This window comes from Thalassophryne amazonica, unplaced genomic scaffold (genome assembly GCF_902500255.1).
Source record: "Thalassophryne amazonica unplaced genomic scaffold, fThaAma1.1, whole genome shotgun sequence".
Lineage (NCBI taxonomy): Eukaryota > Metazoa > Chordata > Actinopteri > Batrachoidiformes > Batrachoididae > Thalassophryne > Thalassophryne amazonica.
Window position 1 is genome coordinate 19,788 of NW_022986258.1, and position 27,737 is coordinate 47,524.

Below are 27,737 nucleotides of genomic sequence, written 5' to 3' on the forward strand. Positions count from 1 at the left end.
GTTTGACAGTTTTGTTTATTGTGTAATTTGTTGAGGACACCATTTGATTGACATGTAGTTTGACAGTTTTTTATTGTGTAGTTTGTTGAGGACCCCGTTTGATTGACACGTAGTTTGACAGTTGTGTTTATTGTGTAGTTTGTTGAGGACACCATTTGATTGACACATAGTTTGACAGTTTTTTATTGTGTAGTTTGTTGAGGACATCATTTGACACATAGTTTGACAGTTCTGTTTATTGTGCAGTTTGTTGAGGACATCGTTTGATTGACTGTAGTTTGACAGTTTTGTTTATTGTGCAGTTTGTTGAGGACATCATTTGACACGTAGATTGACAGTTGTGTTTATTGTATAGTTTGTTGAGGACACCATTTGATTGACACGCAGTTTGACAGTTGTGTTTATTGTGTAGTTTGTTGAGGACACCATTTGATTGACATGTAGTTTGACAGTTTTTTGTGTAGTTTGTTGAGGACACCGTTTGACACGTAGTTTGACAGTTTTGTTTATTGTGTAATTTGTTGAGGACACCATTTGATTGACATGTAGTTTGACAGTTTTTTATTGTGTAGTTTGTTGAGGACACCGTTTGATTGGCATGTAGTTTGACAGTTGTGTTTATTGTGTAGTTTGTTGAGGACACCGTTTGATTGGCACGTAGTTTGACAGTTTTGTTTATTGTGTAGTTCGTTGAGGACACCATTTGATTGACACATAGTTTGACAGTTTTTTATTGTGTAGTTTGTTGAGGACACCATTTGACACATAGTTTGACAGTTTTGTTTACTGTGTAGTTTGTTGAGGTCACCATTTGATTGACACATAGTTTGACAGTTTTTTTATTGTGTAGTTTGTTGAGGACACCGTTTGACATGTAGTTTGACAGTTTTTTATTGTGTAGTTTGTTGAGGACACCGTTTGATTGACATGTAGTTTGACAGTTGTGTTTATTGTGTAGTTTGTTGAGGATATCGTTTGATTGACATGTAGTTTGACAGTTGTGTTTATTGTGTAGTTTGTTGAGGACACCATTTGACACATAGTTTGACAGTTTTTTTATTGTGTAGTTTGTTGAGGACACCGTTTGACATGTAGTTTGACAGTTTTTTATTGTGTAGTTTGTTGAGGACACCGTTTGACATGTAGTTTGACAGTTTTTTATTGTGTAGTTTGTTGAGGACACCGTTTGATTGACATGTAGTTTGACAGTTGTGTTTATTGTGTAGTTTGTTGAGGATATCGTTTGATTGACATGTAGTTTGACAGTTGTGTTTATTGTGTAGTTTGTTGAGGATATCGTTTGATTGACATGTAGTTTGACAGTTGTGTTTATTGTGTAGTTTGTTGAGGACATCGTTTGACACAGTTTGACAGTTTTTTGTTGTATAGTTTGTTGAGGACACCATTTGATTAACACGTAGTTTGACAGTTTTTTTTATTGTGTAGTTTGTTGAGGACACCGTATGATTGACATGTAGTTTGACAGTTGTGTTTATTGTGTAGTTTGTTGAGGACACCGTATGATTGACATGTAGTTTGACAGTTGTGTTTATTGTGTAGTTTGTTGAGGACATCGTTTGACACAGTTTGACAGTTTTTTGTTGTATAGTTTGTTGAGGACACCTTTTGATTGACACGTAGTTTGACAGTTGTGTTTATTGTGTAGTTTGTTGAGGACATCGTTTGACACATAGTTTGACAGTTTTTTATTGTGTAGTTTGTTAAGGACACCGTTTGACACGTAGTTTGACAGTTTTGTTTATTGTGTAGTTCGTTGAGGACACCATTTGATTGACACATAGTTTGACAGTTTTTTTTTATTGTATAGTTTGTTGAGGGCATCATTTAACATGTAGTTTGACAGTTTTTTTATTGTGTAGTTTGTTGAGGACATCATTTGACATGTAGTTTGACAGTTTTTTATTGTGTAGTTTGTTGAGGACACCGTTTGACTGACACATAGTTTGTGTCTGCAGTGGTTGTTTATATGTTGGCCAACAAGCAGCTACAGTGACCCATGTACGTTAGCAACTAGCATCCTTGACTGATAATGTCTTCTTCTACTTGTTTTTGCTGCTCCCATTAGGGGGCGCCACACCAGCTCAGTCATCTCCATCTCACCCTGTCCTCTGTATCTTCCTCTGTCACAGCAACCACCTGCATGTCCTCCATCAGAACATCCATAAACCTCCTCTTTGTCCTCCCTCTTCTCCTCCTGCCTGGTGTCTCCATCCTCAGCATCCTTCTCCCTATATACCCTGGGTCCCTCCTCTGCACATGTCCAAACCATCTTAGTCTCACCTCTCTGACTTTTTTCTCCATGTGATCTGTAATTCATTACATTTCTATACCCACTGACTCCAGTTAAGAGTCACAGGGGGTGGAGCCTATCCCAGAAGTCACAGGGCGTGAGGCGGGGTTCCCCCGGACAGGATGCCAGTTCATCACATGATTTCTAACGTGATTTTTTTTCTTCACATTTCTTTAGAGTCTTCCACCATGACACATGTTACTATGACAACCGCCATGTCACCACTGACTAGGAGTGGAGAAGTTTCTAAAAGTCCAGAATCTATCACTCCACCACTAACACTTCCTGTGAAGCCTGAAACCAGTCAAAGCCCGAATTCAGTCAGTGCGACCAGCAGAGAAACCGACTTCGGCACCTCCAGCCAGGAGTCCGCCACAGACCTGACAAAGCAGTCCATCACTCAGTCCATGTCCCTCATTGTCCAGACTGATTACCCTGCAGCCCAGACTGGTTCCACTGTCACTCAGTCTGGTTCTCCCTCAACCCGGACCGGTTCCACTGTCACTCAGTCCGGTTCTCCCTCAACCCGGACAGGTTCCACTGTCACTCAGTCCGGTTCTCCCTCAGCCTGGACCGGTTCCACTGCTGAAGTGACGCAAGAACACCAAATCACTACAGTGCCAAGTGCCAACACAGCCATGTCTACGGTTACAATGGCGGCCACCAATGACACCGAAGTCCAGCCCACTGCAGATGGTGCAGACGGGAATTTGATGGTAGCGTCCACCCATGGCACAAATTCTGCTACAGCTTCTCTGAACAGCGACACAGCACCTGTTAGTAAAGTGACAGGAAGTGCCACAGGAACCCTCACGTTACAGACATCATTCAAAGCGGAGACCACAGGTGGTGCTCCAGCTGTCGCTGCTGTTCCAGGATGGGGAATAGCTCTGCTAGTCCTAGCATCACTAGTACTGCTGCTGCTATTTCTACTGCTAATCGGACTGGTGAGTACATACACAATCATTAAAGTCACCAAAACACCAATGATACCTTTTCTTTCCCTACAAACCAGAAGTGATTTAGTGAGAGAGCTAAAGCATTAGTATCGCTGACAAACTCCCACAATGGTTATCCTTCACATGGTGTACCTCAGGGAAGCTGCGTGGGTCCTCTAAGTTTCTCACTGCACATACGTCCCCTGAGTGACGTCATCATAATGTTCATATTTTACCATCATTTAAGATAATCTTTTATTGTTAAAGTGAGCAACAATAATTTGTATTCGAACTGGACCCACAGTTTCAAGACAAGATCAGCTGGATTCTGTAGACAAATAATAATAATAATAATAATAAGAAGAAGAAATAATCCTTGAACTGAAACCCCAAAAGTCAAACTTAATAAACAAAATAACCAGAACATTTTTTTTCTATTTTTAGGTTTTGTTTTTTTTTGGTGTGTTTTTGTCTCTTATTGGGATTAAAAATGAACAAATGATTTTACTGTTTGTCCAGAAACTTCGTTTGGACTTGAGTCTTTAATTAAAAAAACATGATTCTTTACACAAAAACTTTTAAAAACTAAATCCTAAACATATGAAACACAAACTAAGCATTTATGTAATTTAAGAGAACTAAAACATCACATTTACAGCCAGCTGTTGATAACAAGAAGACGTCTGAAGGTATGGAGTTAAAATGGTCTCATTAATATTTGTAAATGCACGCAGGGTGATCTACAAATAATCATTGATTTGCAAATGTGTTCTGATATCCACAAATGCAAATTTCATATTTATAACTTGTAAATTGGTCTTTGCAAATAATGTTGTATTTGCAAATATAAAACTTAATTTGTAAAAAAAAAATTACATTTGTAAAACTGGAAATTGTATTTGTGAATTGAGTTTCAGCATTTGTGGATCACCAATTACACGCATTCCTCGCTTTCCTCTGTGACGTCATTTTGAAACATTGTTTTCGCGAACACAGATCCACAAACAAATGCCGACTGATTCACAAATACACACACACACACTGGATATCCACTAGATGGCAGTGTTTTTCCATTCATTGATGTGGCAAACTGAAACTATATGCTCCCGGATGACTCTTTAATCGTGATCGTTACTGAGTATTTAAAATGCTTATCGCAAAGCGTTCTTTCTTTTACGACATAATGCAAGTTTTATAAGTCCGCGGACACTGATCTGTGTGTTACAGATACAAATCAGTTTCCTCGGATCCGCGGAGCCTGGCTGTTGCGACAGTTGTCGTAAAGCGGGACTGGTTGGTTGTTGCGGTGACGCTGTTTGGGTAGCAACTTTTAGAACTTTCAAGTTTTTAAAAGAAGAATTTTGCAGCATGTCTGTGTCACGGAGCACGCACAGGCGCAATGCTGTTTAATACGCTTATTTGAACCACTGCGTTAAAGAGTACAACACTAACACCCCCGCCCCCCTCCCCATGATGAAATCCGCAGACATATAATTTTAAAAAATAATTCAGCTTGCCACATCAATGAATGGAACCACACTGCCATCTAGTGGATATCCAGTGTGCGTGAGTGTGTATTTGTGAATCAGTCGGCGTTTGTTTGTGGATCTGTGTTCGCGAAAAGAATGTCTCAAAATGACGTCACAGAGGAAAGCGATGAATGAGTGTAATTGGTGATCCACAAATGCTGAAACTCAATTCACAAATACAATTTCCAGTTTTACAAATGTAATTTTTTTTACAAATTAAGTTTTATATTTGCAAATACAACATTATTTGCAAAGACCAATTTACAAGTTACAAATATGAAATTTGCATTTGTAGATATCTGAACACATTTGCAAATCAGTGATTATTTGTAGATCACCCTGTGTGCATTTACAAATATTGAGACAATTTTAACTCCATATGAAGGAGGTCCAAGCGTGAGCATCTGTGACTGGTGGGACCTTCTTCAGTCACAGCTGGACTTTGTGCTAAATCATCTGTGTTCCTTCTTGATGGCTTCCCTCAGTTGTCTGGCTGGAGGACAGAGTGCTCCAGGCTTTGTGGTCTGTGTCAGAGACGTCTGTCCCGATTTTTACAAAGCTGGCTGTAAAAGTGATGATGAGTTGTGATACCAGAAGGTGTGAGTGCTGCTACAGTCCATCAGTTCAAGTCCATCCAGTAGCTTTTATGTTTTCTTTCATTTATCTCATCTTGTAGAGATTTATTTTACAGGAGAGTGACAAATATGTTGCATATAACTTCAAAATGGATCAGGCATGCCAAATCCTGCTGGCATGTCCCGATTGTGCTCACATTCTGACTGTGTTTCCCATTTGGGCTGATTCGACCTCAGTCACACTCATTCATGCTAAGTAAAAAATGTTGTTTCTATGTCTGCTGGCCACGCCCACTCTCCTGTTTAACTCACTCGATGCCATTGACTCTAAAACGCGTCTTTTCCGATAGTAACGCGCCAAAGACGCGTCATCGAGCAAATTTCTTTTCTTCTCTTTTCTTGTGGTATGTTTGTTGTTGACATGGACATAGAACTCAATTGAAAAACACTCAAATGCTGAAGAAATCCTGGCACTGGGATGTTCTGAACTTTGAACATGGCTGGCACTCAATGAGTTAACAGGCATCTGTCTGTCACCTGAGCCTCAAACCGGTTGTTTCAGGTCTAAATCACAAAGTGATCAAAGCTGCTCCTCCTCTGTAGTTACTGTGGTGCTGCTACAGGGGGCGCCACAAGAGCTTCAGCCCCTATGAGAACCTGGACCACAAAGGCGACATCCCCCTGTACACCACGCACGGCCGCTTCGAAGGATGCAACGGGACACCTGTACGTAAGTCCGAGCGCACACAAGATCCTCACACAGATTTGTGCACGAACATCCAATCAGCGAGACCAGAGTCTGAGCGAACAGACTGTCAGCGGCATGTTGGTGATGTTACCCAGATGTCTGTCACATCCTCAGCACCATGACAGAGGTCTCTCAGAGTGAGGGCGGGGCTTCAATCAATCAATCAATCAACTTTTTTCTTATATAGCGCCAAATCACAACAAACAGTTGCCCCAAGGCGCTCCATATTGTAAGGCAAGGCCATACAATAATTATGAAAAACCCCAACGGTCAAAACGACCCCCTATGAGCAAGCACTTGGCAACAGTGGGAAGGAAAAACTCCCTTTTAACAGGAAGAAACCTCCAGCAGAACCAGGCTCAGGGAGGGGCAGTCTTCTGCTGAGACTGGTTGGGGCTGAGGGAGAGAACCAGGAAAAAGACATGCTGTGGAGGGGAGCAGAGATCAATCACTAATGATTAAATACAGAGTGATGCATACGGAGCAAAAAGAGAAAGAAACAGTGCATCATGGGTGTTGGGTATTTTCTCCTCCAAACATTTTTAAAACCTTTAACAAGACAAACAGAGTCAAGAAACACCAGTGAGACAGAAAGTCAAATTTTACGCGTGGAGTGCAGTCAGGCTGTACACCAAGGCTACACTAAAGTCTGGCCTGCTTTTCCGCTCTTTTATTAAGAGACGCCCTCATCACATAAACAAAAAACTTGTCCTAAGGGTGGGGGTGATGACGCAAGACAAGTTTCTTCCCGTAACATAAACGCATACGTCAATAAGTGCAGCTGTAAGGAAGAACACTTTCTTTTACACAGGTCAGCACATCTCGTTCGTCTGTTGCAGTTATCAGCTGTTCTGCATCTGCCTGAAGTGTCCTGTCCTTCACACTCCTTCACACTAAGCACCACATCACAACAGTCAAAACGTTCTCTTACTCCCAGTCGTTAGAGGCTGCAAAAACAAAGTTATATTATAATAATAAGTACATCCAGCCCTTCATTCCCAGCTCAGATTGACCCCAGAGTGCTAAAACAAAATTGAATTCTCAGGCTTGGTTAAGACAGGTGCAAAACAGCACAACACCGTTCTCATGAGAAAGAAGACAAAGCTAAAACAAGGTTGAATAACACGTACATTCTCAGGGTGAAGTGCAAAACAGCACAACACCGTTCTCATGAGAAAGAAGACAAAGCTAAAACAAGGTTGAATAACACGTACATTCTCAGGGTGAAGTGCAAAACAGCACAACACCGTTCTCATGAGAAAGAAGACAAATGTACAAATGTTTAACAGTGATAACATATATACAAAATCTTTAACATTCCCCTCCTGTTTATCGCCTGTTAAACATACAGTAGGCATCACTCAGCTTAGCACTTCTTTTTGAGATTTTCACTAAGAGGTTCATCATGGTATGTTCTCTCTATAGGCTTACACCCCAGAGGTGATGTCATCATTGTCACCATCATCGGTGTCTGGGTCATCATACTTCCATTGGTCTGGGTACAGGTCAGGAGAGCCATCGTCCTCCTTGTCGTCGTCTGTCCCCAGAAGTGGATATGATGCTGGTCCCCCTCCTGGTCCTGGACTTATTGCTGTGGTTATCATTCTATTTGCAAGGCCTCGGAGACATGGAATACAACAACATCCACACAATGTTAGAATTGCAGCAAATACTGCTATAGACACTAATAGTGAAGAAATCAAAGACCTCCATTTTCCCATCCCTTCCAGCCACCAATCCCAGCCTTCGGTGTTTACTCCACTGTGCTCTTTCATCTTCCTGTTCAACGTCCTCAGCCCATCAATGGCTTGAGTGAGACTGCCGTCTGCAGCCGTGTTGTTGGGAATGAATGTGCAGCATTGTTCTCCGAACATGGCACAAACACCTCCTTTCTCTGCCAACAACATATCCAGAGCAATACGATTCTGGAAGGCCATAAGGGACGTGGCTTCTAACTGTGAATGGACAGCCTTAAATCCTTCCTCAGTCCAATTTCCTAATTTCTGTACATTGTAGTGGATGTAGTTTATTCTGTCCACGTTTTTATTAATTGAACACCACCAACAGATGGAAGATTCGAATCCAGCTGCTATTTGATCAACCAGTTTATACTCGTCAGGCACTCCCCTGGGGACTCCTATTGCGTCAATATATGTTGGATTTCCCACTCCTTTCCAATCTCTTTTTACTCTATGTCTGGCTATGCCTTTCTGCCAATCTTCAGGAATAAGAGAGGCTGCATATGTCGTAACGTCTTCAGGGGTCATGGGTATGGCTTCAACTGGTAACAATAATGATATTAATGCACAATAACCTGACACATTCCGTGGCAGTCTGTCAAAGATTCTGTTATCCCCACACCACCACCATACGTCACTCCTCCCGACAGGTTTGAATGTGGGAGTACTATGGACCACATTCTTACACCAGGCGGTGTGGTTTAAGCTACCCAAAGTCTTACTTGTCCCTGTCAAGTGTACACATGTATGGTTAGCATGCCCAACTTTGCTTGAGAATAAAGGTTTAATCTTAGTCAATTTGGTCACTGGATAGATCTTGTCCCACTTAGAACAATTGTTGTTTGCCGCAATGTATGTCTGTGTCATAGCAGTCTTTGGGTAATGCTGCCGGTATTACCTGTAATATAGGTCTGGGTCCCATACATACAACACAGTCCTTCTTTGCTGCTAGTCCTGCTTGTTCTGCCATTAAAAGCCAATTGTTATTTTGTCCACTAATTCCTGTAGTTACTAGGAACCAGTCATCTGCCTTCATGTCTTTTGTGCCTTGTACAGACACCCCCTTTGCTTGTATGGGCACCCCCTTTGCTTGTATGGACACCCCCTTTGCTTGTATGGACACCCCCTTTGACGTACTTAATTCGGTCAATATTGGTTGCTGTACTCTATCTGTTTCACAGAGGAAGAAATGGAAATACGGATCTTTTCCTTGTTTGTATACCCAAAGGAGGAACAACCAACAGTCTCCCTCTATATCAGGTGGGAATATGGTTCCTTTTTCTGTGGTATTCACCACTATAGACAGCTTATCATCTGTTTGATACATTTTGAGAATTTGACTCTGGTACTTAGCCCACTCGGTTTGTGCCCATCTTGGTGTCCATCTACTCCATTCATCGGCTACCAACGTTTCCCATCTCCTATCTTGTTGATCGTTGGTCATATACCATGAGAAACTATTTCCGTAATTAGTCCCTCTGTCACCATCCGGCATTCCATGGGTAAGAGCACTATATGGTACAGAGATGATCACAGAAGTATTTCTAGGAATGCAGGCTTGTACACCAAATCGGTACGCATTATTCCCATCACAGCTATGTACTGTGGCATTTATTATCGGACTGGGGTCTTCGTTACTTCTTTTTGGTCTCTGCAATCTGCGGATGTGATCCTTATTATCATGTCCCGTGCTCATGGCTTTTAATAATAATCCCAATTCAAAAAAGAAAAGTAGCATAACAAGGACTGTCCGTGGGGTCCAGAAACCCTCGTTCTTTTTATTTTTTTCTTTCGCCATTTCTGCACACTACAGCACACCTATGTTCAGAACAGTGGCTTCTTAATGTCTTCTGCTAGCTTTCGTGTCTAACCTGGATCTTAACACCAAGCTCACACACTATTACTAGTCTTATCCTACTGTTCTTACTGTTTGTCTGTGTCTGCACAAATGACTTTCTTACAGTGAGTTAAATGAATCCATGTACTTCTTTCCCCAATTTTCAAAGCTGTGGGTGTTGTGAGTAGTACTTGATAGGGCCCTTCCCATTTAGGTGAATGCCAGTGTTTTCTCTTGATGCTTCTTATCAACACCCAGTCTCCAGGTACCGCTTTAGGGTCCTCCTGTGGAGAAATGGGATCATCAGTGTTTGGAACTCTCCCTCGTTGTCCTTCTAACATTTTTCTCATGTAATCCGCCAAATTGGCTTCCTCAGGTACATCCCAAATTTGTCCATAATATGGCAATCGATATTTTCTGCCAAACAATGTTTCATACGGTGTCAACCCCATGGTACTAGTTATGTTTATATACATTTTTACCAAATCTACACTATGCGTCCATGGTCTGCCTGTTTCCTCCATTGTCTTTCTAAGTCTGTTTTTTACTGTTCCATTCATCCTTTCCACTAATCCGGCGCTTTGTGGATGATAAGCACAATGATTTTTTAGATTAACCTGTAGTGCTTCTCCTACGTATTGCACTATTGTATTAACAAAATGCGCTCCATTATCTGAATAGACTGTTTCTGGTATTCCAAATCGTGGGATGATGTCTTTGCATAATGCTTTAGCCACTGTAAGTGAATCTGCATGTTTTGTAGGGAACAATTCTACCCATTTTGAGAAGGCATCAATTATGACTAAACAAAATTCCTTCCCTTCATGTTTACTCAGCTGTATATAATCCATATGAATCACTTGAAAGGGATATTGTGGTGTTGGAAATTTACCTCTTTGGGGTCTCAAATTGCCTTGTGAGTTGTGTTTTGCACATGTCATGCATGCTCTACAATGCTGTTTTGCATATGCATCGAACCCATAAAAACAAAAAATAGATTGCAATTGCGATATCATACCCCCTGATGAGACATGCGTCACGCCATGGCTCATAATAGCTGCCCATTTAAACATATTTTTTGGCAATATGGGTTTCTTTTGTGGTCATACGTACAAGTCATTTGCATACGTAGCTCCTTTAGCTATCCACATTTGTTTTTCTCTGTCAGTTGCCTGCTGTTGCATGTCAGCAAGCAGTGTATGACCTAAATGCAAATCTGGAGTAGTTTCCTGTACAACAAAAATAGAAGAAGCTGCTGCTGCCTCTTTTGCTGCTCTGTCAGCAAAATCATTTCCTTTTGAAACACTGTCAGAGCCATTGGTGTGAGCCGCACATTTGCATATAGCAATTTGTTGAGGCAACTTCACAGCTTGCAGTAGGGCAGTTAGGAGAGTGGCATGAGTCACTGGCTTTCCAGATGATGTCACCATTCCACGCTCCTCCCACAGTTTTGCAAACATGCACTGTGCTGAAAGCGTACTGGCTGTCTGTATAAATCGATACGGCCGTACCTTGAAACAGATAGCAAGCTGCAGTTAAAGCAACTAATTCAGCTGCTTGTGCTGAAAATGACGATGGCAATGAAGCAGAATCTAATACTTCTGAATTTGTGACGACAGCATATCCAGACTGCGTTTGTCCATAAGCATTTTTAGTGGAAGAACCATCCACATACACAATTGTACTGTTTGGGATGGGTGTGTCCCAGAGGTCTGGGCGTGCTTTCGTACAGACCGTAGCTACATCAAGACAATTGTGCGGCTCACCATCCTCAGGTAAAGGTATCAATGTGGATGGATTCAATGTTGTACAGCGCTCTACCGTAAGGTGTGGTTGTGATAATAGCAAGGACATGCACGAAAGATGTCTTGCTGGGGACAAAAGGCTCATGTTTGTCTGCAACAGAAGTGCAGAGACTGCATGTGGAACTTTCAATGTCAGCAGATGGAATAGAACAACATTACTGCTACTTTGAACAGCCATAGAGGCTGCAACAACAGCTTGTATGCATGGTGGTAAAGCACTTGCCACTGCATCCAATTTAGATGAGTAGTAGGCAACTGGCCTTAATTTTGAGCCATATACTTGAACCAAAACACTAGTCATGAACTTATTCTTACAATCAGCTGTTTGAATGAATGGTTTACTATAATCTGGTAGTGCCAAAACTGTGGATGACACTAATGTTTGTTTGACTTTTACAAAGGCTTCCTCAGCGTCTTTGTTCCATTCCAACACGGTTGACATTGAAATATCATCTTTGTACATCAAATCAGAAAGTGGACTAGTCAATTCTGCATAACAGGGAATCCATGCCCTGCAGTAATTTGTCAGTCCAAGAAATGACATCATCTGTTTTTTGGTTTGTGGTTTTGGAGCGTGTAAAATTGCTTCCTTTCTGTCAGACAGGATCGTGCGCCCAGTGGCTGATAATTCATGTCCTAAATATTTTACTTTATCCCTACACAACTGAACTTTGTTTTTACTCACTTTGTGGCCATTATCAAATAAGAAACATAATAATGCTACTGTGTCAGTTATGCAGTTTTCTCGCGTGTCAGAGGCAATCAGAATGTCATCAACATACACTAATAGTTGGCTATCTGCCGGTGGAACAAAATTGGCTAAACATGCTGACATGACTTGAGAATAAATAGTTGGACTCTCTGCGTAACCCTGCGGTAATCTGGTGAATGTATATCGTTGTCCTTTAAAGGTAAAAGCAAACCAGAATTGACTATCTGGGTGTACTGGCACAGAGAAAAATGCATTACTTATGTCAATTACTGAGAAACTATTAGAATTTGGTCTCAGCGAATTTAACAAGGTGTGTGGATCTGGAACACATGGTGCTCTTTTTACTACAGCAGCATTTACTGCCTGCAGATCTTGAATCATTCTCCACCCCACTGAGGGCGGAGCCTTTTTTACAGGAAATATGGGTGTGTTACATGGTGAATCTGGACATGGCACTATTACTCCTGCTGTTAACAAATCCTCTATTACTGGCCTGATTCCGTCAATTGCATCAGGTTTCAATGGATACTGTCTTACACATGGTCTGTATTCTGTTTTTGGCCTTATAACTACAGGTTGTGCATTTTTAATCAGTCCTACGTCTGAAGGACCTGTTGTCCACAATCCTGACGGTACCGAAGAGAGAAGATCATCCTCTTCAGGACTCAACTGAAACACTCAGGATTGTGAAGTGGACACATCAATATGTGTCCAGCTGTCAGCACCAATGAGACATTAACTGGCACTTTATACAATTTAGTTGATGGACTGAACTCCGTTCGTGGTCCAACTCTGCTCCAATCAGTGGCTGACAAAGCTGTCATGACTGTCAGTCCCAATTCTTGCCATTCTGTCAAATATGGTTTACAAAGTGACACATGTAATGGCATACCTGTGAATCTCAATTTTAAAATGTCTTCAGTGGCACCTGTCACTGTTATGACGGCTGTTGAGTTGCCATCATGAATCAAATCGGTCATTGTCAGTTTCACAGGTGAAACATTTTTCAATTTAGTTTCATAGTCACCATCCGGACCTGGAGGATCTTTATGCCACATTGTGACATGCAGGTCAGGTGGTGACATCTTTTGTTCAGGATTTTTTAGTAGGGCTGTCGCTTGCAAGACGACATCTTTACCCCATCCTGCAGCATCTTCTTCTGAAATGTCAAATGTATAGTAATAGTGGAATGTGGGGTCATCGTTTTCTTCTCTTACCATGTTAACGCCTCCTGTGCGTTCAACAACTAATTTCCCTTGTTCCACAATTATGGACAAGCCCAATGCAGTCAATCCGTCTCGTCCTAAAAGGTTAACTGGACATTGTGGCATGCTCAACACTGACATAGTACACGTCAGGCCAAATGGATCTGTCAACGTTATGGGTTTAGTGATAGGGACGTCTGATGTTTGTCCATTTGCAGAGCGAACCCTAAAGATTTCGTTGCTTAATTGATGGACAGGTATGTTGTCATTACATGTGGTTCTACATGCTCCTGTATCACAAAGGAATGTCACTGGTCATTTACCAACAAAGTCACTTCTGGTTTTGGTACCGGATTTCCCAGCAAGGCACACAGATCCATATCACAATCAGACTGCCTATCTGATGTGGAATCATGGATTATGGATTCTAGTCATTGTGGATACTGTGGCTGTGGAGGATTATTCCGTTGTGGAATTCTCCCTGCTGCTCCCTCAGTAGGTGGATTCGGACAATTTCTATACATATGTCCCTCTCTCCCACAGTTCCAACAAATCAGGGGACCACGTGGTGGCCCTCCCTGTCTGTGCTGCTGTTGTGGTTGCCATGGTCCTTGACGTTGTGGCTGTCCACCTTGTCTATTTTGCCATGGCTTTTTGGGGCGTTTGCACTGCTTCTGCTGTCTTAAGTTGCCCTGCTGGTAATATATTTCATCATCTCCATGTGCTACATACACTCCTTTGTCGCTGTTTCTTGTCTTTTTCTGTTTTAAGACTTCTTCTGCATGACAGCAGTGTGTATGTGTGTCTTCCAATGTGCCTGTAGGCAATCCAATCCAATGTTTCTGTATCCAAGCTTTTATATCCTTATTGGAATGTTGGATCAGAGCGTTTTTCAATTGTTGTTCATACACAGGTGTTCCTGGCAATATGCCACTATGGACCCTAAATACATTCTCAAATCTGCATCTAAACTCTGTCCATGGTTCTCCTTCTTTCTGTGTTGTCCTGGTAATTTCAGTATAATTTATCTTTGGTCCTAACACTCCTTTTGCACGTGTAATCATAGCTTCCACTCTTGTTTCTAAGACTAGATCATCATGTGTCAGTGGTACGCCTTGTTGATCTGCAGGATTCCAGTCTCCGCGTACCTGACTCCATTTAGGGCCACATGCTTTCATCCACACCTGTTGGACTTCAGGTCCATTAAGGTGGTAAGATGTTCTAATGTTTTCTATATCCTGCAGAAAGCCCTCGATATCGACATGTGGCGATGGTATCATGTCGACTGCTGCTTTGATATCATCAGCATTCCATGTTCGATATACGAGCATGGTTGATCGATGTCCTGCTGTTCCTGCACAAGGATTTGGTACTTCTATCATAGGATAGGCACCTCCCTGATCACTATGTTCCACCATGGGAGGGGCTGTAGGCACTTTTGCTTGACTGCGTGTTTGTGGTTTTTCTGTTTTTTCTCTTTTTACCTTAGGTTTTACTGCCAAATCATACTGTGGTGGCGGTACATCGTCATCCTCTGGTAGAGGAGATAAAGGTGTTGTTGTCACCGACGATCCAGCCGGCGGTGGTTGCTGAGGTTGTTCTGGCTCTCTGTGCTGAATTATCACATCTTCTTCTGCCTTACCTACAGCTTTCTTTTTCCTTGCTTTCTCTAATCGTCGCTTCTCTGCTCCTTTCTGTCTGTTCTCTGCTTCTTCCTCTCAAAATGCCACTAAATCTGCCCCTACTTTCTGCATCTTTTTCTCATCCCGTTCTAACTCCTTCTTCAGCTTCTGTATGCTGATCAGGTTCAGTCGTCCGTCAAAGTCATGTTTATTTATCCAGGTCTCCAATTTCTTTGTTGCTTTTGGATTTTTTGCTTCCATAAATTTCCAGTCATCAGTTGATAAATTTTCCTTATTTTTAGACGTCTTACCCCCCATTTTTATTATATTTTTTATCCCTTGTTATAATTTGGACTTCAGACGGGGGCACACCTAGGGTGTTCTAAATCTGAAGTTTTCACACTTTCTTTGGACATGACAATTAATTTGCCGTCGTGTGGTTGATTCCTTTCACCTCCCCGTAGGAAGCGGAATCACTTGCCTGCTGCTTCCACACGCACGGTTGTCACTAACGTTGTCCAAAGTATTACACTTTCACACAGTTATTTACACTTACACAATACACTATGTACACATAGAAACACTTTTAATAATCGTACGCGTATTCTTATGCCAGGGGAGCTCGCCCTCCCGTGAAATTTAACTAATGTCCTGCATTAGGGGACTCCGCCGTCCCTGCCAAATTTAACTGCTTTTTTACAGTGCACATATTTCTACCCGGGATTTCCTTTACGTATTAAAACAGAGGAGTCCGTATCCTCCTTCCGGAATTTAACTACGTGCGTCCCTCGCAACCGTAGAGGAGTCCGCCCTCCTTACAGAGTTTAACTGCTTAGCATTAACAGACGATTCTGTATCATCGCTTGCGGAATTTAACTGTTTTACGCGATCTGATCACCACTCACTCAGTACTGTTTACAAAGAAATTTTACTCACTGACTCGACTTCCTGTCTGTCTTCTTCGGGAAAATCTCGTCAACCAGACGATGCCAACAGTGGTCGACAATTGCAGACACGATCAATCGATCGATCGGACCTTGGCCAAGGATTTACGTCTGGACTTGACGACCTCCGCCGGACACCTCCGGTGTTGTTGAGATCCCGGACGAGCCCCCAGTCAATGTTGGGTATTTTCTCCTCCAAACATTTTTAAAACCTTTAACAAGACAAACAGAGTCAAGAAACACCAGTGAGACAGAAAGTCAAATTTTACGCGCGGAGTGCAGTCAGGCTGTACACCAAGGCTACACTAAAGTCTGGCCTGCTTTTCCGCTCTTTTTATTAAGAGACGCCCTCATCACATAAACAAAAAACTTGTCCTAAGGGTGGGGGTGATGACGCAAGACAAGTTTCTTCCCGTAACATAAACGCATACGTCAATAAGTGCAGCTGTAAGGAAGAACACTTTCTTTTACACAGGTCAGCACATCTCATTCGTCTGTTGCAGTTATCAGCTGTTCTGCATCTGCCTGAAGTGTCCTGTCCTTCACACTCCTTCACACTAAGCACCACATCACAACAGTCAAAACGTTCTCTTACTCCCAGTCGTTAGAGGCTGCAAAAACAAAGTTATATTATAATAATAAGTACATCCAGCCCTTCATTCCCAGCTCAGATTGACCCCAGAGTGCTAAAACAAAATTGAATTCTCAGGCTTGGTTAAGACAGGTGCAAAACAGCACAACACCGTTCTCATGAGAAAGAAGACAAAGCTAAAACAAGGTTGAATAACACGTACATTCTCAGGGTGAAGTGCAAAACAGCACAACACCGTTCTCATGAGAAAGAAGACAAAGCTAAAACAAGGTTGAATAACACGTACATTCTCAGGGTGAAGTGCAAAACAGCACAACACCGTTCTCATGAGAAAGAAGACAAATGTACAAATGTTTAACAGTGATAACATATATACAAAATCTTTAACAATGGGAACCCCCCCACAATCTACATCTAAAGCAGCATAACCAAGGGATGGTCCAGGGTCACCCGATCCAGCCCTAACTATAAGCCTTAGCGAAAAGGAAAGTTTTAAACCTAATCTTAAAAGTAGAGAGGGTATCTGTCTCCCTGATCTGAATTGGGAGCTGGTTCCACAGGAGAGGAGCCTGAAAGCTGAAGGCTCTGCCTCCCATTCTACTCTTACAAACCCTAGGAACTACAAGTAAGCCCGCAGTCTGAGAGCGAAGCGCTCTAATGGGGTAATATGGTACTACGAGGTTCCTAAGATAAGATGGGACCTGATTATTCAAAACCTTATAAGTAAGAAGAAGAATTTTAAATTCTATTCTAGAATTAACAGGAAGCCAATGAAGAGAGGCCAATATGGGTGAGATATGCTCTCTCCTGCTAGTCCCCGTCAGTACTCTAGCTGCAGCATTCTGAACCAACTGAAGGCTTTTTAGGGAACTTTTAGGACAACCTGATAATAATGAATTACAATAGTCCAGCCTAGAGGAAATAAATGCATGAATTAGTTTTTCAGCATCACTCTGAGACAAGACCTTTCTGATTTTAGAGATATTGCGTAAATGCAAAAAGGCAGTCCTACATATTTGTTTAATATGCACTTTGAATGACATATCCTGATCAAAAATGACTCCAAGATTTCTCACAGTATTACTAGAGATCAGGGAAATGCCATCCAGAGTAACGATCTGGTTAGACACCATGTTTCTAAGATTTGTGGGGCCAAGTACAATAACTTCAGTTTTATCTGAGTTTAAAAGCAGGAAATTAGAGGTCATCCATGTCTTTATGTCTGTAAGACAATCCTGCAGTTTAGCTAATTGGTGTGTATCCTCTGCATAACAATGAAAATTTAAGCAATACCGTCTAATAATACTGCCTAAGGGAAGCATGTATAAAGTGAATAAAATTGGTCCTAGCACAGAACCTTGTGGAACTCCATAATTAACTTTAGTCTGTGAAGAAGATTCCCCATTTACATGAACAAACTGTAATCTATTAGATAAATATGATTCAAACCACCGCAGCGCAGTGCCTTTAATACCTATGGCATGCTCTAATCTCTGTAATAAAATTTTATGGTCAACAGTATCAAAAGCAGCACTGAGGTCTAACAGAACAAGCACAGAGATGAGTCCACTGTCCGAGGCCATAAGAAGATCATTTGTAACCTTCACTAATGCTGTTTCTGTACTATGATGAATTCTAAACCCTGACTGAAACTCTTCAAATAGACCATTCCTCTGCAGATGATCAGTTAGCTGTTTTACAACTACCCTTTCAAGAATTTTTGAGAGAAAAGGAAGGTTGGAGATTGGCCTATAATTAGCTAAGATAGCTGGGTCAAGTGATGGCTTTTTAAGTAATGGTTTAATTACTGCCACCTTAAAAGCCTGTGGTACATAGCCAACTAACAAAGATAGATTGATCATATTTAAGATCGAAGCATTAAATAATGGTAGGGCTTCCTTGAGCAGCCTGGTAGGAATGGGGTCTAATAAACATGTTGATGGTTTGGAGGAAGTAACTAATGAAAATAACTCAGACAGAACAATCGGAGAGAAAGAGTCTAACCAAATACCGGCATCACTGAAAGCAGCCAAAGATAACGATACGTCTTTGGGATGGTTATGAGTAATTTTTTCTGTAATAGTCAAAATTTTGTTAGCAAAGAAAGTCATGAAGTCATTACTAGTTAAAGTTAATGGAATACTCAGCTCAATAGAGCTCTGACTCTTTGTCAGCCTGGCTACAGTGCTTCCTGTATATAACTGGTCAGGCCATATTTAACTTCCTGTTTACTTCTGGTTGCACCATCTCAGCCACATGGGCTGTGCCGCCAGTGCATTCAGAGTTATGGCCCCAAATCTGGAAAAACCAGCTCAATCAAGACTCAGCTGGCCGATATGATGGAGAGGAGAAGGGTCGACATACAACCCCTGGCAAAAATTATGGAATCACTGGCCTCGGAGGATGTTCATTCAGTTGTTTAATTTTGTAGAAAAAAAAGCAGATTACAGACATGACACAAAACTAAAGTTATTTCAAATGGCAACTTTCTGGCTTTAAGAAACACTATAAGAAATCAAGAAAAAAAGATTGTGGCAGTCAGTAACGGTTACTTTTTTAGACCAAGCAGAGGAAAAACATATGGAATCACCCTGTAAATTTTCATCCCCCAAACTAACACCTGCATCAAATCAGATCTGCTCATTGACATTGACCCTATGTGTCTTTTTGCAAGGAATGTTTTTGCAGTTTTTGCTCTATGGCAAGATGCATTATCATCTTGAAAAATGATTTCATCATCCCCAAACATCCTTTCAATTGTCCAAAATATCAACGTAAACTTGTGCATTTATTGATGATGTAATGACAGCCATCTCCCCAGTGCCTTTACCTGACATGCAGCCCCATATCATCAATGACTGTGGAAATTTACATGTTCTCTTCAGGCAGTCATCTTTATAAATCTCATTGGAACGGCACCAAACAAAAGTTCCAGCATCATCACCTTGCCCAATGCAGATTCGAGATTCATCACTGAATATGACTTTCATCCAGTCATCCACAGTCCACGATTGCTTTTCCTTAGCCCATTGTAACCTTGTTTTTTTCTGTTTAGGTGTTAATGATGGCTTTTGTTTAGCTTTTCTGTATGTAAATCCCATTTCCTTTAGGCGGTTTCTTACAGTTCGGTCACAGACGTTGACTCCAGTTTCCTCCCATTCGTTCCTCATTTGTTTTGTTGTACATTTTCGATTTTTGAGACATATTGCTTTAAGTTTTCTGTCTTGACGCTTTGATGTCTTCCTTGGTCTACCAGTATGTTTGCCTTTAACAACCTTCCCATGTTGTTTGTATTTGGTCCAGAGTTTAGACACAGCTGACTGTGAACAACCAACATCTTTTGCAACATTGCGTGATGATTTACTCTCTTTTAAGAGTTTGATAATCCTCTCCTTTGTTTCAATTGACATCTCTCATGTTGGAGCCATGATTCATGTCAGTCCACTTGGTGCAACAGCTCTCCAAGGTGTGATCACTCCTTTTTAGATGCAAACTAACGAGCAGATCTGATTTGATGCAGGTGTTAGTTTTGGGGATGAAAATTTACAGGGTGATTCCATAATTTTTTCCTCAGAATTGAGTGATTCCACAATTTTTTCCTCTGCTTGGTCTAAAAAAGTAACCGTTACTGACTGCCACAATCTTTTTTTCTTGATTTCTTATAGTGTTTCTTAAAGCCAGAAAGTTGCCATTTGAAATGACTTTAGTTTTGTGTCATGTCTGTGAGCTGCTTTTTTTCTACAAAATTAAACAACTGAATGAACATCCTCTGAGGCCGGTGATTCCATAATTCTTGCCAGGGGTTGTAGTGTGTGTGCAAGAGACCAAGTGGAAGGAAAGTAAGAGCAGGCGCATAGGAGGGGGGTTCAAGTTGTTGTAACATGGTGAGGACAGGAAGAGAAATGGTGTTGGGGTCATTTTAAAGGAAGAGTATGTTAAAAATGTGTTGGAGGTTAAGCGAGTGTCTGACAGGGTGATGAGTGTGAAGTTGGAAATTGAAGGGGTGATGATGAATATCATCAGTGCATATGCCCCACAGGTAGGTTGTGAGATGAAGAAGAAAGAAGATTTCTGGACTGAGTTATATGAGGTGGTGGAGAGTGAACCCAAGCATGAAAGAGTGGTGATAGGAGCAGACTTCAATGGGCATGTTGGTGAAGGAAACAGAGGTGATGAGGAAGTAATGGGTAGATATGGTATCAAGGATAGGAATGGGGAAGGACAGATGATGGAAATGGCTGTGGTGAACACCTTCTTTAAGAAAAGGGAGGAGCACAGCGGGACATATAAGAGTGGAGGAAGGTGCACACAGGTGGACTACATTCTTAATAGGAAATGGTGGTTTGTAAGATGACTTAGAGGTGAAGAAGAAGAGAGAGAGAACTCAAGAAAGGATCAGATGGCGGAAGCTGAAGGAGGAAGACTGTTGTGTGAAATTCAGTGAGCGGGTGAGAGAGGCACTGGATGGAGGGGAAACAATTTTGGACAACTGGAAAAGTACTGCAGATGTGGTGAGTACTGAGTGAAACGTCACAAAGAGACGGGGTGGTAGAATAAAGATGTGTGATAAAGTACACAAAGAAAGAGGTTAAATGGTAAATGGACTGCATTTATATAGCGCTTTTCCATCTGCATCAGATGCTCAAACCACTTTACAATTATGCCTCACATTCACCCCGATGTCAGGGTGCTGCCATACAAGGTGCTCACTACACACCGGGAGCAATAGGGGATTAAAGGCCTTGCCCAAGGACGCTTAGTGATTTTCCAGTCAGATGGGGATTTGAACCCATGATCTTCTGGACTCAAGCCCAACACCTTAACCACTTGACCATGGAAAGATGAAAAAAGTAGACAGGAGGACAAGGAGATGTGACATAATTTGAAAAGAGAAGTGACAAAAGCTGAGGAAAAGACATATAGTAAACTTGTACCAAATAGTCAGATAAAGGGACAGTGCTGGAAAGGGTGCAGCAGGAGAGAATTTTGAGAAGTTGGAGGGAGGTAGTGAGACCAGCTATGTTGGATGGCTTAGAGACGGTGGCACTAGAGAGACAGGAGAGAGGTGAGGTGACAGAGAGGTGAGACTGAGACGGTTTGGACATGTGCAGAGGACGGACCCAGGGTATATAGGGAGAAGGATGCTGAGGATGGAGCCATCAGGCAGGAGGAGAAGAGGGAGGACAAAGAGGAGGTTTATGGATGTGCTGAGGGAGGACATGCAGGTGGTTGGTGAGACAGAGGAAGATACAGAGGACAGGGTGAGATGGAAATGGATGATCTGCTGTGGCGCCCCCTAATGGGAGCAGTATGGAGCTAAATCCAGGCCAAAAGTTTTGTAATCTGAAAATAAAAAAAGATTGAAAAAATAAATTTTGAAACTGAAAATTCAATGTTTGTTCTTGAATTTTGTAATCATTTAAAAAGTATTATTAAAATAAAAATAAGTGTAAGATATACGAGGGCTGTCAATAAAGTAACGGTCCTTTTTATTTTTTTCAAAAACTATATGGATTTCATTCATATGTTTTTACGTCAGACATGCTTGAACCCTCGTGCGCATGCGTGAGTTTTTCCACGCCTGTCGGTGATGTCATTCGCCTGTGAGCACTCCTTGTGGGAGGAGTCGTCCAGCCCCTCGTCGGAATTCCTTTGTCTGAGAAGTTGCTGAGAGACTGGCGCTTTGTTTGATCAAAATTTTTTCTAAACCTGTGAGACACATCGAAGTGGACATGGTTCGAAAAGTTAAGCTGGTTTTCAGTGAAAATTTTAACGGCTGATGAGAGATTTTGAGGTGATTCTGTCGCTTTAAGGACCTCCCACGGTGTGAGACGTCGCTCAGCGCTCTCAGCCGCCGTCGTCAGCCTGTTCAAGCTGAAAACCTCCACATTTCAGGCTCTATTGATCCAGGACGTCGTGAGAGAACAGAGAAGTTTCAGAAGAAGTCGGTTTCAGCATTTTATCCGGATATTCATAACCATCCCAAAGACGTATCGTTATCTTTGGCTGCTTTCAGTGATGCCGGTATTTGGTTAGACTCTTTCTCTCCGATTGTTCTGTCTGAGTTATTTTCATTAGTTACTTCATCCAAACCATCAACATGTTTATTAGACCCCATTCCTACCAGGCTGCTCAAGGAAGCCCTACCATTATTTAATGCTTCGATCTTAAATATGATCAATCTATCTTTGTTAGTTGGCTATGTACCACAGGCTTTTAAGGTGGCAGTAATTAAACCATTACTTAAAAAGCCATCACTTGACCCAGCTATCTTAGCTAATTATAGGCCAATCTCCAACCTTCCTTTTCTCTCAAAAATTCTTGAAAGGGTAGTTGTAAAACAGCTAACTGATCATCTGCAGAGGAATGGTCTATTTGAAGAGTTTCAGTCAGGTTTTAGAATTCATCATAGTACAGAAACAGCATTAGTGAAGGTTACAAATGATCTTCTTATGGCCTCAGACAGTGGACTCATCTCTGTGCTTGTTCTGTTAGACCTCAGTGCTGCTTTTGATACTGTTGACCATAAAATTTTATTACAGAGATTAGAGCATGCCATAGGTATTAAAGGCACTGCGCTGCGGTGGTTTGAATCATATTTGTCTAATAGATTACAATTTGTTCATGTAAATGGGGAATCTTCTTCACAGACTAAAGTTAATTATGGAGTTCCACAAGGTTCTGTGCTAGGACCAATTTTATTCACTTTATACATGCTTCCCTTAGGCAGTATTATTAGACGGTATTGCTTAAATTTTCATTGTTACGCAGATGATACCCAGCTTTATCTATACATGAAGCCAGAGGACACACACCAATTAGCTAAACTGCAGGATTGTCTTACAGACATAAAGACATGGATGACCTCTAATTTCCTGCTTTTAAACTCAGATAAAACTGAAGTTATTGTACTTGGCCCCACAAATCTTAGAAACATGGTGTCTAACCAGATCCTTACTCTGGATGGCATTACCCTGACCTCTAGTAATACTGTGAGAAATCTTGGAGTCATTTTTGATCAGGATATGTCATTCAAAGCGCATATTAAACAAATATGTAGGACTGCCTTTTTGCATTTACGCAATATCTCTAAAATCAGAAAGGTCTTGTCTCAGAGTGATGCTGAAAAACTAATTCATGCATTTATTTCCTCTAGGCTGGACTATTGTGATTCATTATTATCAGGTTGTCCTAAAAGTTCCCTAAAAAGCCTTCAGTTAATTCAAAATGCTGCAGCTAGAGTACTGACGGGGACTAGAAGGAGAGAGCATATCTCACCCATATTGGCCTCTCTTCATTGGCTTCCTGTTAATTCTAGAATAGAATTTAAAATTCTTCTTCTTACTTATAAGGTTTTGAATAATCAGGTCCCATCTTATCTTAGGGACCTCATAGTACCATATCACCCCAATAGAGCGCTTCGCTCTCAGACTGCAGGCTTACTTGTAGTTCCTAGGGTTTGTAAGAGTAGAATGGGAGGCAGAGCCTTCAGCTTTCAGGCTCCTCTCCTGTGGAACCAGCTCCCAATTCAGATCAGGGAGACAGACACCCTCTCTACTTTTAAGATTAGGCTTAAAACTTTCCTTTTTGCTAAAGCTTATAGTTAGGGCTGGATCAGGTGACCCTGAACCATCCCTTAGTTATGCTGCTATAGACGTAGACTGCTGGGGGGTTCCCATAATGCACTGTTTCTTTCTCTTTTTGCTCTGTATGCACCACACTGCATTTAATCATTAGTGATCGATCTCTGCTCCCCTCCACAGCATGTCTTTTTCCTGGTTCTCTCCCTCAGCCCCAACCAGTCCCAGCAGAAGACTGCCCCTCCCTGAGCCTGGTTCTGCTGGAGGTTTCTTCCTGTTAAAAGGGAGTTTTTCCTTCCCACTGTAACCAAGTGCTTGCTCACAGGGGGTCGTTTTTACCGTTGGGGTTTTACATAATTATTGTATGGCCTTGCCTTACAATATAAAGCGCCTTGGGGCAACTGTTTGTTGTGATTTGGCGCTATATAAAAAAATTGATTGATTGATGATTGATTGATATTCCACTGTTAAAGGAGATTTTTTTAATGAAAGACGTGCGGACGGATCCGCGCGTCGGGACGCAGCCGACGCGGTGTGGCGGCACAGGAAAAACACCTCCGTGTTGATAACCATTTGTAAAATCCAGGCGGCTTTTGATGGCTTTCAGTGGAGTGAGTATATGAGAAATTGTTTAACAGGCAGGACATGTTCCAACTTGTCCTTAAGGCTTTCAACAGAGGTGTTTTTCCTGTGGCGGAGCGTCGCGGCGGCTGCGTCCCGACGCGCGGACCCGTCCGCACGTCTTTCATTAAAAAAATCTCCTTTAACAGTGGAATATCCGGATAAAATGCTGAAACCGACTTCTTCTGAAACTTCTCTGTTCTCTCACGACGTCCTGGATCAATAGAACCTGAAATGTGGAGGTTTTCAGCTTGAACAGGCTGACGACGGCGCCTGAGAGCGCTGCGCGACGTCTCGCACCGTGGGAAGTCCTTAAAGCGACAGAATCACCTCAAAATCTCTCATCAGCCGTTAAAATTTTCACTGAAAACCAGCTTAATTTTTCGAACCGTGTCCACTTCGATGAGTCTCACAGGTTTAGAAAAAATTTTGATCAAACAATGCGCCAGTCTCTCAGCAACTTCTCAGACAAAGGAATTCCGACGAGGGGCTGGACGACTCCTCCCACAAGGAGTGCTCACAGGCGAATGACGTCACCGACAGGCGTGGAAAAACTCACGCATGCGCACGAGGGTTCAAGCATGTCTGACGTAAAAACATATGAATGAAATCCATTATAGTTTTTGAAAAAAATTAAAAGGACCGTTACTTTATTGACAGCCCTCGTATATTTTTCAGTTTAAATAAATGTTTGATTCAGCTCTCTAATTATTTTGATCAAATAATTTATTTTCATTCATATTTCTTTTTTTCACCTTCATATCTTTTTTCAGTTTCAAACTTTGGGCCCCGTTCTGGAGTGGGAGGGTGTGGCTTCGATTGAGAGGGGCGTGGAATTGTGAGTGACAGGAGAGCAATCAGTGCTCACATGATGTTGCTTTCAGGAAACGTGGGTACTTTGATAGATAATGACTTAACACTTTCTCTCCACTGTGTTGTCTTGATACCTGTAAAGAAAGTGATGCTAAAGATGTCTATTACAAGTCATTCTAGACCACTCTTGGTCATTTTTGATGTTTAAAAACTGCAAAATATGCAAGATTGTAAAGTTTAACACCTATACCTAAAAAAGTGATGTGTCCCAAATCCACACAAGACCATGAACGCAGCAAAGCATCGCCGCATGAAAATGAGGCAGGTCGCTCATTTTACAGGCTGCCAGCAGTTATTGTGCATCAAGCAGTGAAGTGTTACGAGTTTTCTAAGTGACACACAGAGAGACCTGACTCAGCAGATCTGAAGGAAGCTTTAATATGGACAGAACCAAGCAGACCACCTGGAAATCCAAATCCAAAGCCGCCCAGAAGAGTGCTCCAGCTACTGGCGGTGTGAAGAAGCCTCACCGTTACAGGACACCGGCACTGTGGCACTCTGCTGCTACCAGAAATCCACCGAGCTGCTGACCCACAAGCTGCCCTTCCAGCACCTGGTGAGAGAAATCGCTCAGGACTTCAAGACCGACCTCCACTTTCAGAGCTCCGCTGTGATGCTCTGCAAGAGGCCGGCGAGGCTGACCTGGTCAGCAGCTTGTGGATCAGCAGCTCGGTGGATTTCTGGTAGCGGCCGATCTATCTCAGCGTCTCAGTGCTGGGCAGGTAACGGTGAGGCTTCTTCACACCGCCGGTAGCCGGAGCGCTCTTCCGGCTTTGGCTTTGGATTTACAGGTGGTCTGCTTGGTTCTGGTCACATTACGGTTGTGAAACTGCCGGCCACTTTGTTACATCGTCATTAAATTCACTATCCGGTACAACATACGGATCCACTGAACCAACTGCTACACATCGATTACAATAAACAGCTTTATCTCGAGGGTTTAAAGCCTCGTAATAAACTTTCATTCTCTCTATTTTCTTTCACGCTCCAGCCGCGTAGTAAATAAACGATGGAGACGGGAGCAGAGTCATTATCTATCAAAGTACCCACGTTTCCTGAAAGCAACATCATGTGAGGACTGATTGCTCTGCTGTCACTCACAATTCCACGCCCCTCTCAATCGAAGCCATGCCCTCCCACGCCAAAACGGGGCCAAAAGTTTGAAACTGAAAAAATAAGATCTGAAAGTGAAAAAAAGAAATATGAATGAAAATAAATTGATTAAAATAATTACAGAGCTGATAAAATATATTTAAACTGAAAATATATATCTTACACTTATTTTTATTTTAATAATACTTTTTAAATGATTCTAAAATTCAAGAACAAACATTGAATTTTCAGTTTCAAAATTTATTTTTTCAATCTTTTTTATTTTCAGAGTACAAAACTTTTGGCCTGGATTTAACTCCATAGAACAGCAGGAAGAGTAACAATCCAATCTGTCAGGCTGAGTCAGCGACACACTGCTGTCAGCCTCCATGAAGCAAAACTAATCAGATCAACAATTACACAAAACAAACTGAATTGATTGTTTATTAATTGGTTTTGCTCAATGTTTTTGTTTCAGGAGGTGATCAGTTGACACGTGCAGGCACTCCACTCAGCCAGCAGGGGTCAGTGTTGTTCCCTTAGAGCCCCACCTCTTTCACTTAGCCAATGATGATGCTCCGCCTTCAGAGACTGTTGATCCAAGAGGACTCATACTTTATGTTGGTTTTATGACTGTTTGTAAAGTTTGTATCAAGATGTAAAATTCATGGTTTTGACTGTTAACTATACTTTCAAACGAATGTATAGACATTTTTGTATGTAGTGACTGAGAACTAAGTTATAAGTTAAAAATGCTAAACACCCTCATCCTCTATGTCTCCAAATTAAAAGCTCATATAATGAAAATGAACTCTTTAAAATCTGTTGAACTTTGATGCAATAAATCAACCCAAAAAGCATCTTTACATTGTTTAGATGCCATGCACAGGTCTGCCACCAGTGTTGGGAATGTTACTTTAAAAAGAATTAGTTATAGTTACTAGTTACTTCTCCCAAAAGGTAACTGAGTTAGTGACAGGGCGGGCGGGTGCCAGGCATCCGAAGCGGCTGGAC

The 27,737-nt window shown here is 41.8% G+C and overlaps 1 protein-coding gene across 1 annotated transcript; it reads left to right on the forward strand.

Moving 5' to 3' along the window:
• The first annotated feature begins 2,597 nt into the window (after window positions 1-2,597).
• Window positions 2,598-27,448, forward strand: LOC117505869 (haze protective factor 1-like). The gene is made up of 3 exons (XM_034165402.1): window positions 2,598-3,258; window positions 5,957-6,079; window positions 27,202-27,448. The coding sequence occupies exons 1-3, from the start codon at window positions 2,719-2,721 to the stop codon at window positions 27,214-27,216; spliced, it is 678 nt and encodes a 225-aa protein (XP_034021293.1). The 5' UTR covers window positions 2,598-2,718; the 3' UTR covers window positions 27,217-27,448.
• The last annotated feature ends 289 nt before the right edge of the window (window positions 27,449-27,737 follow it).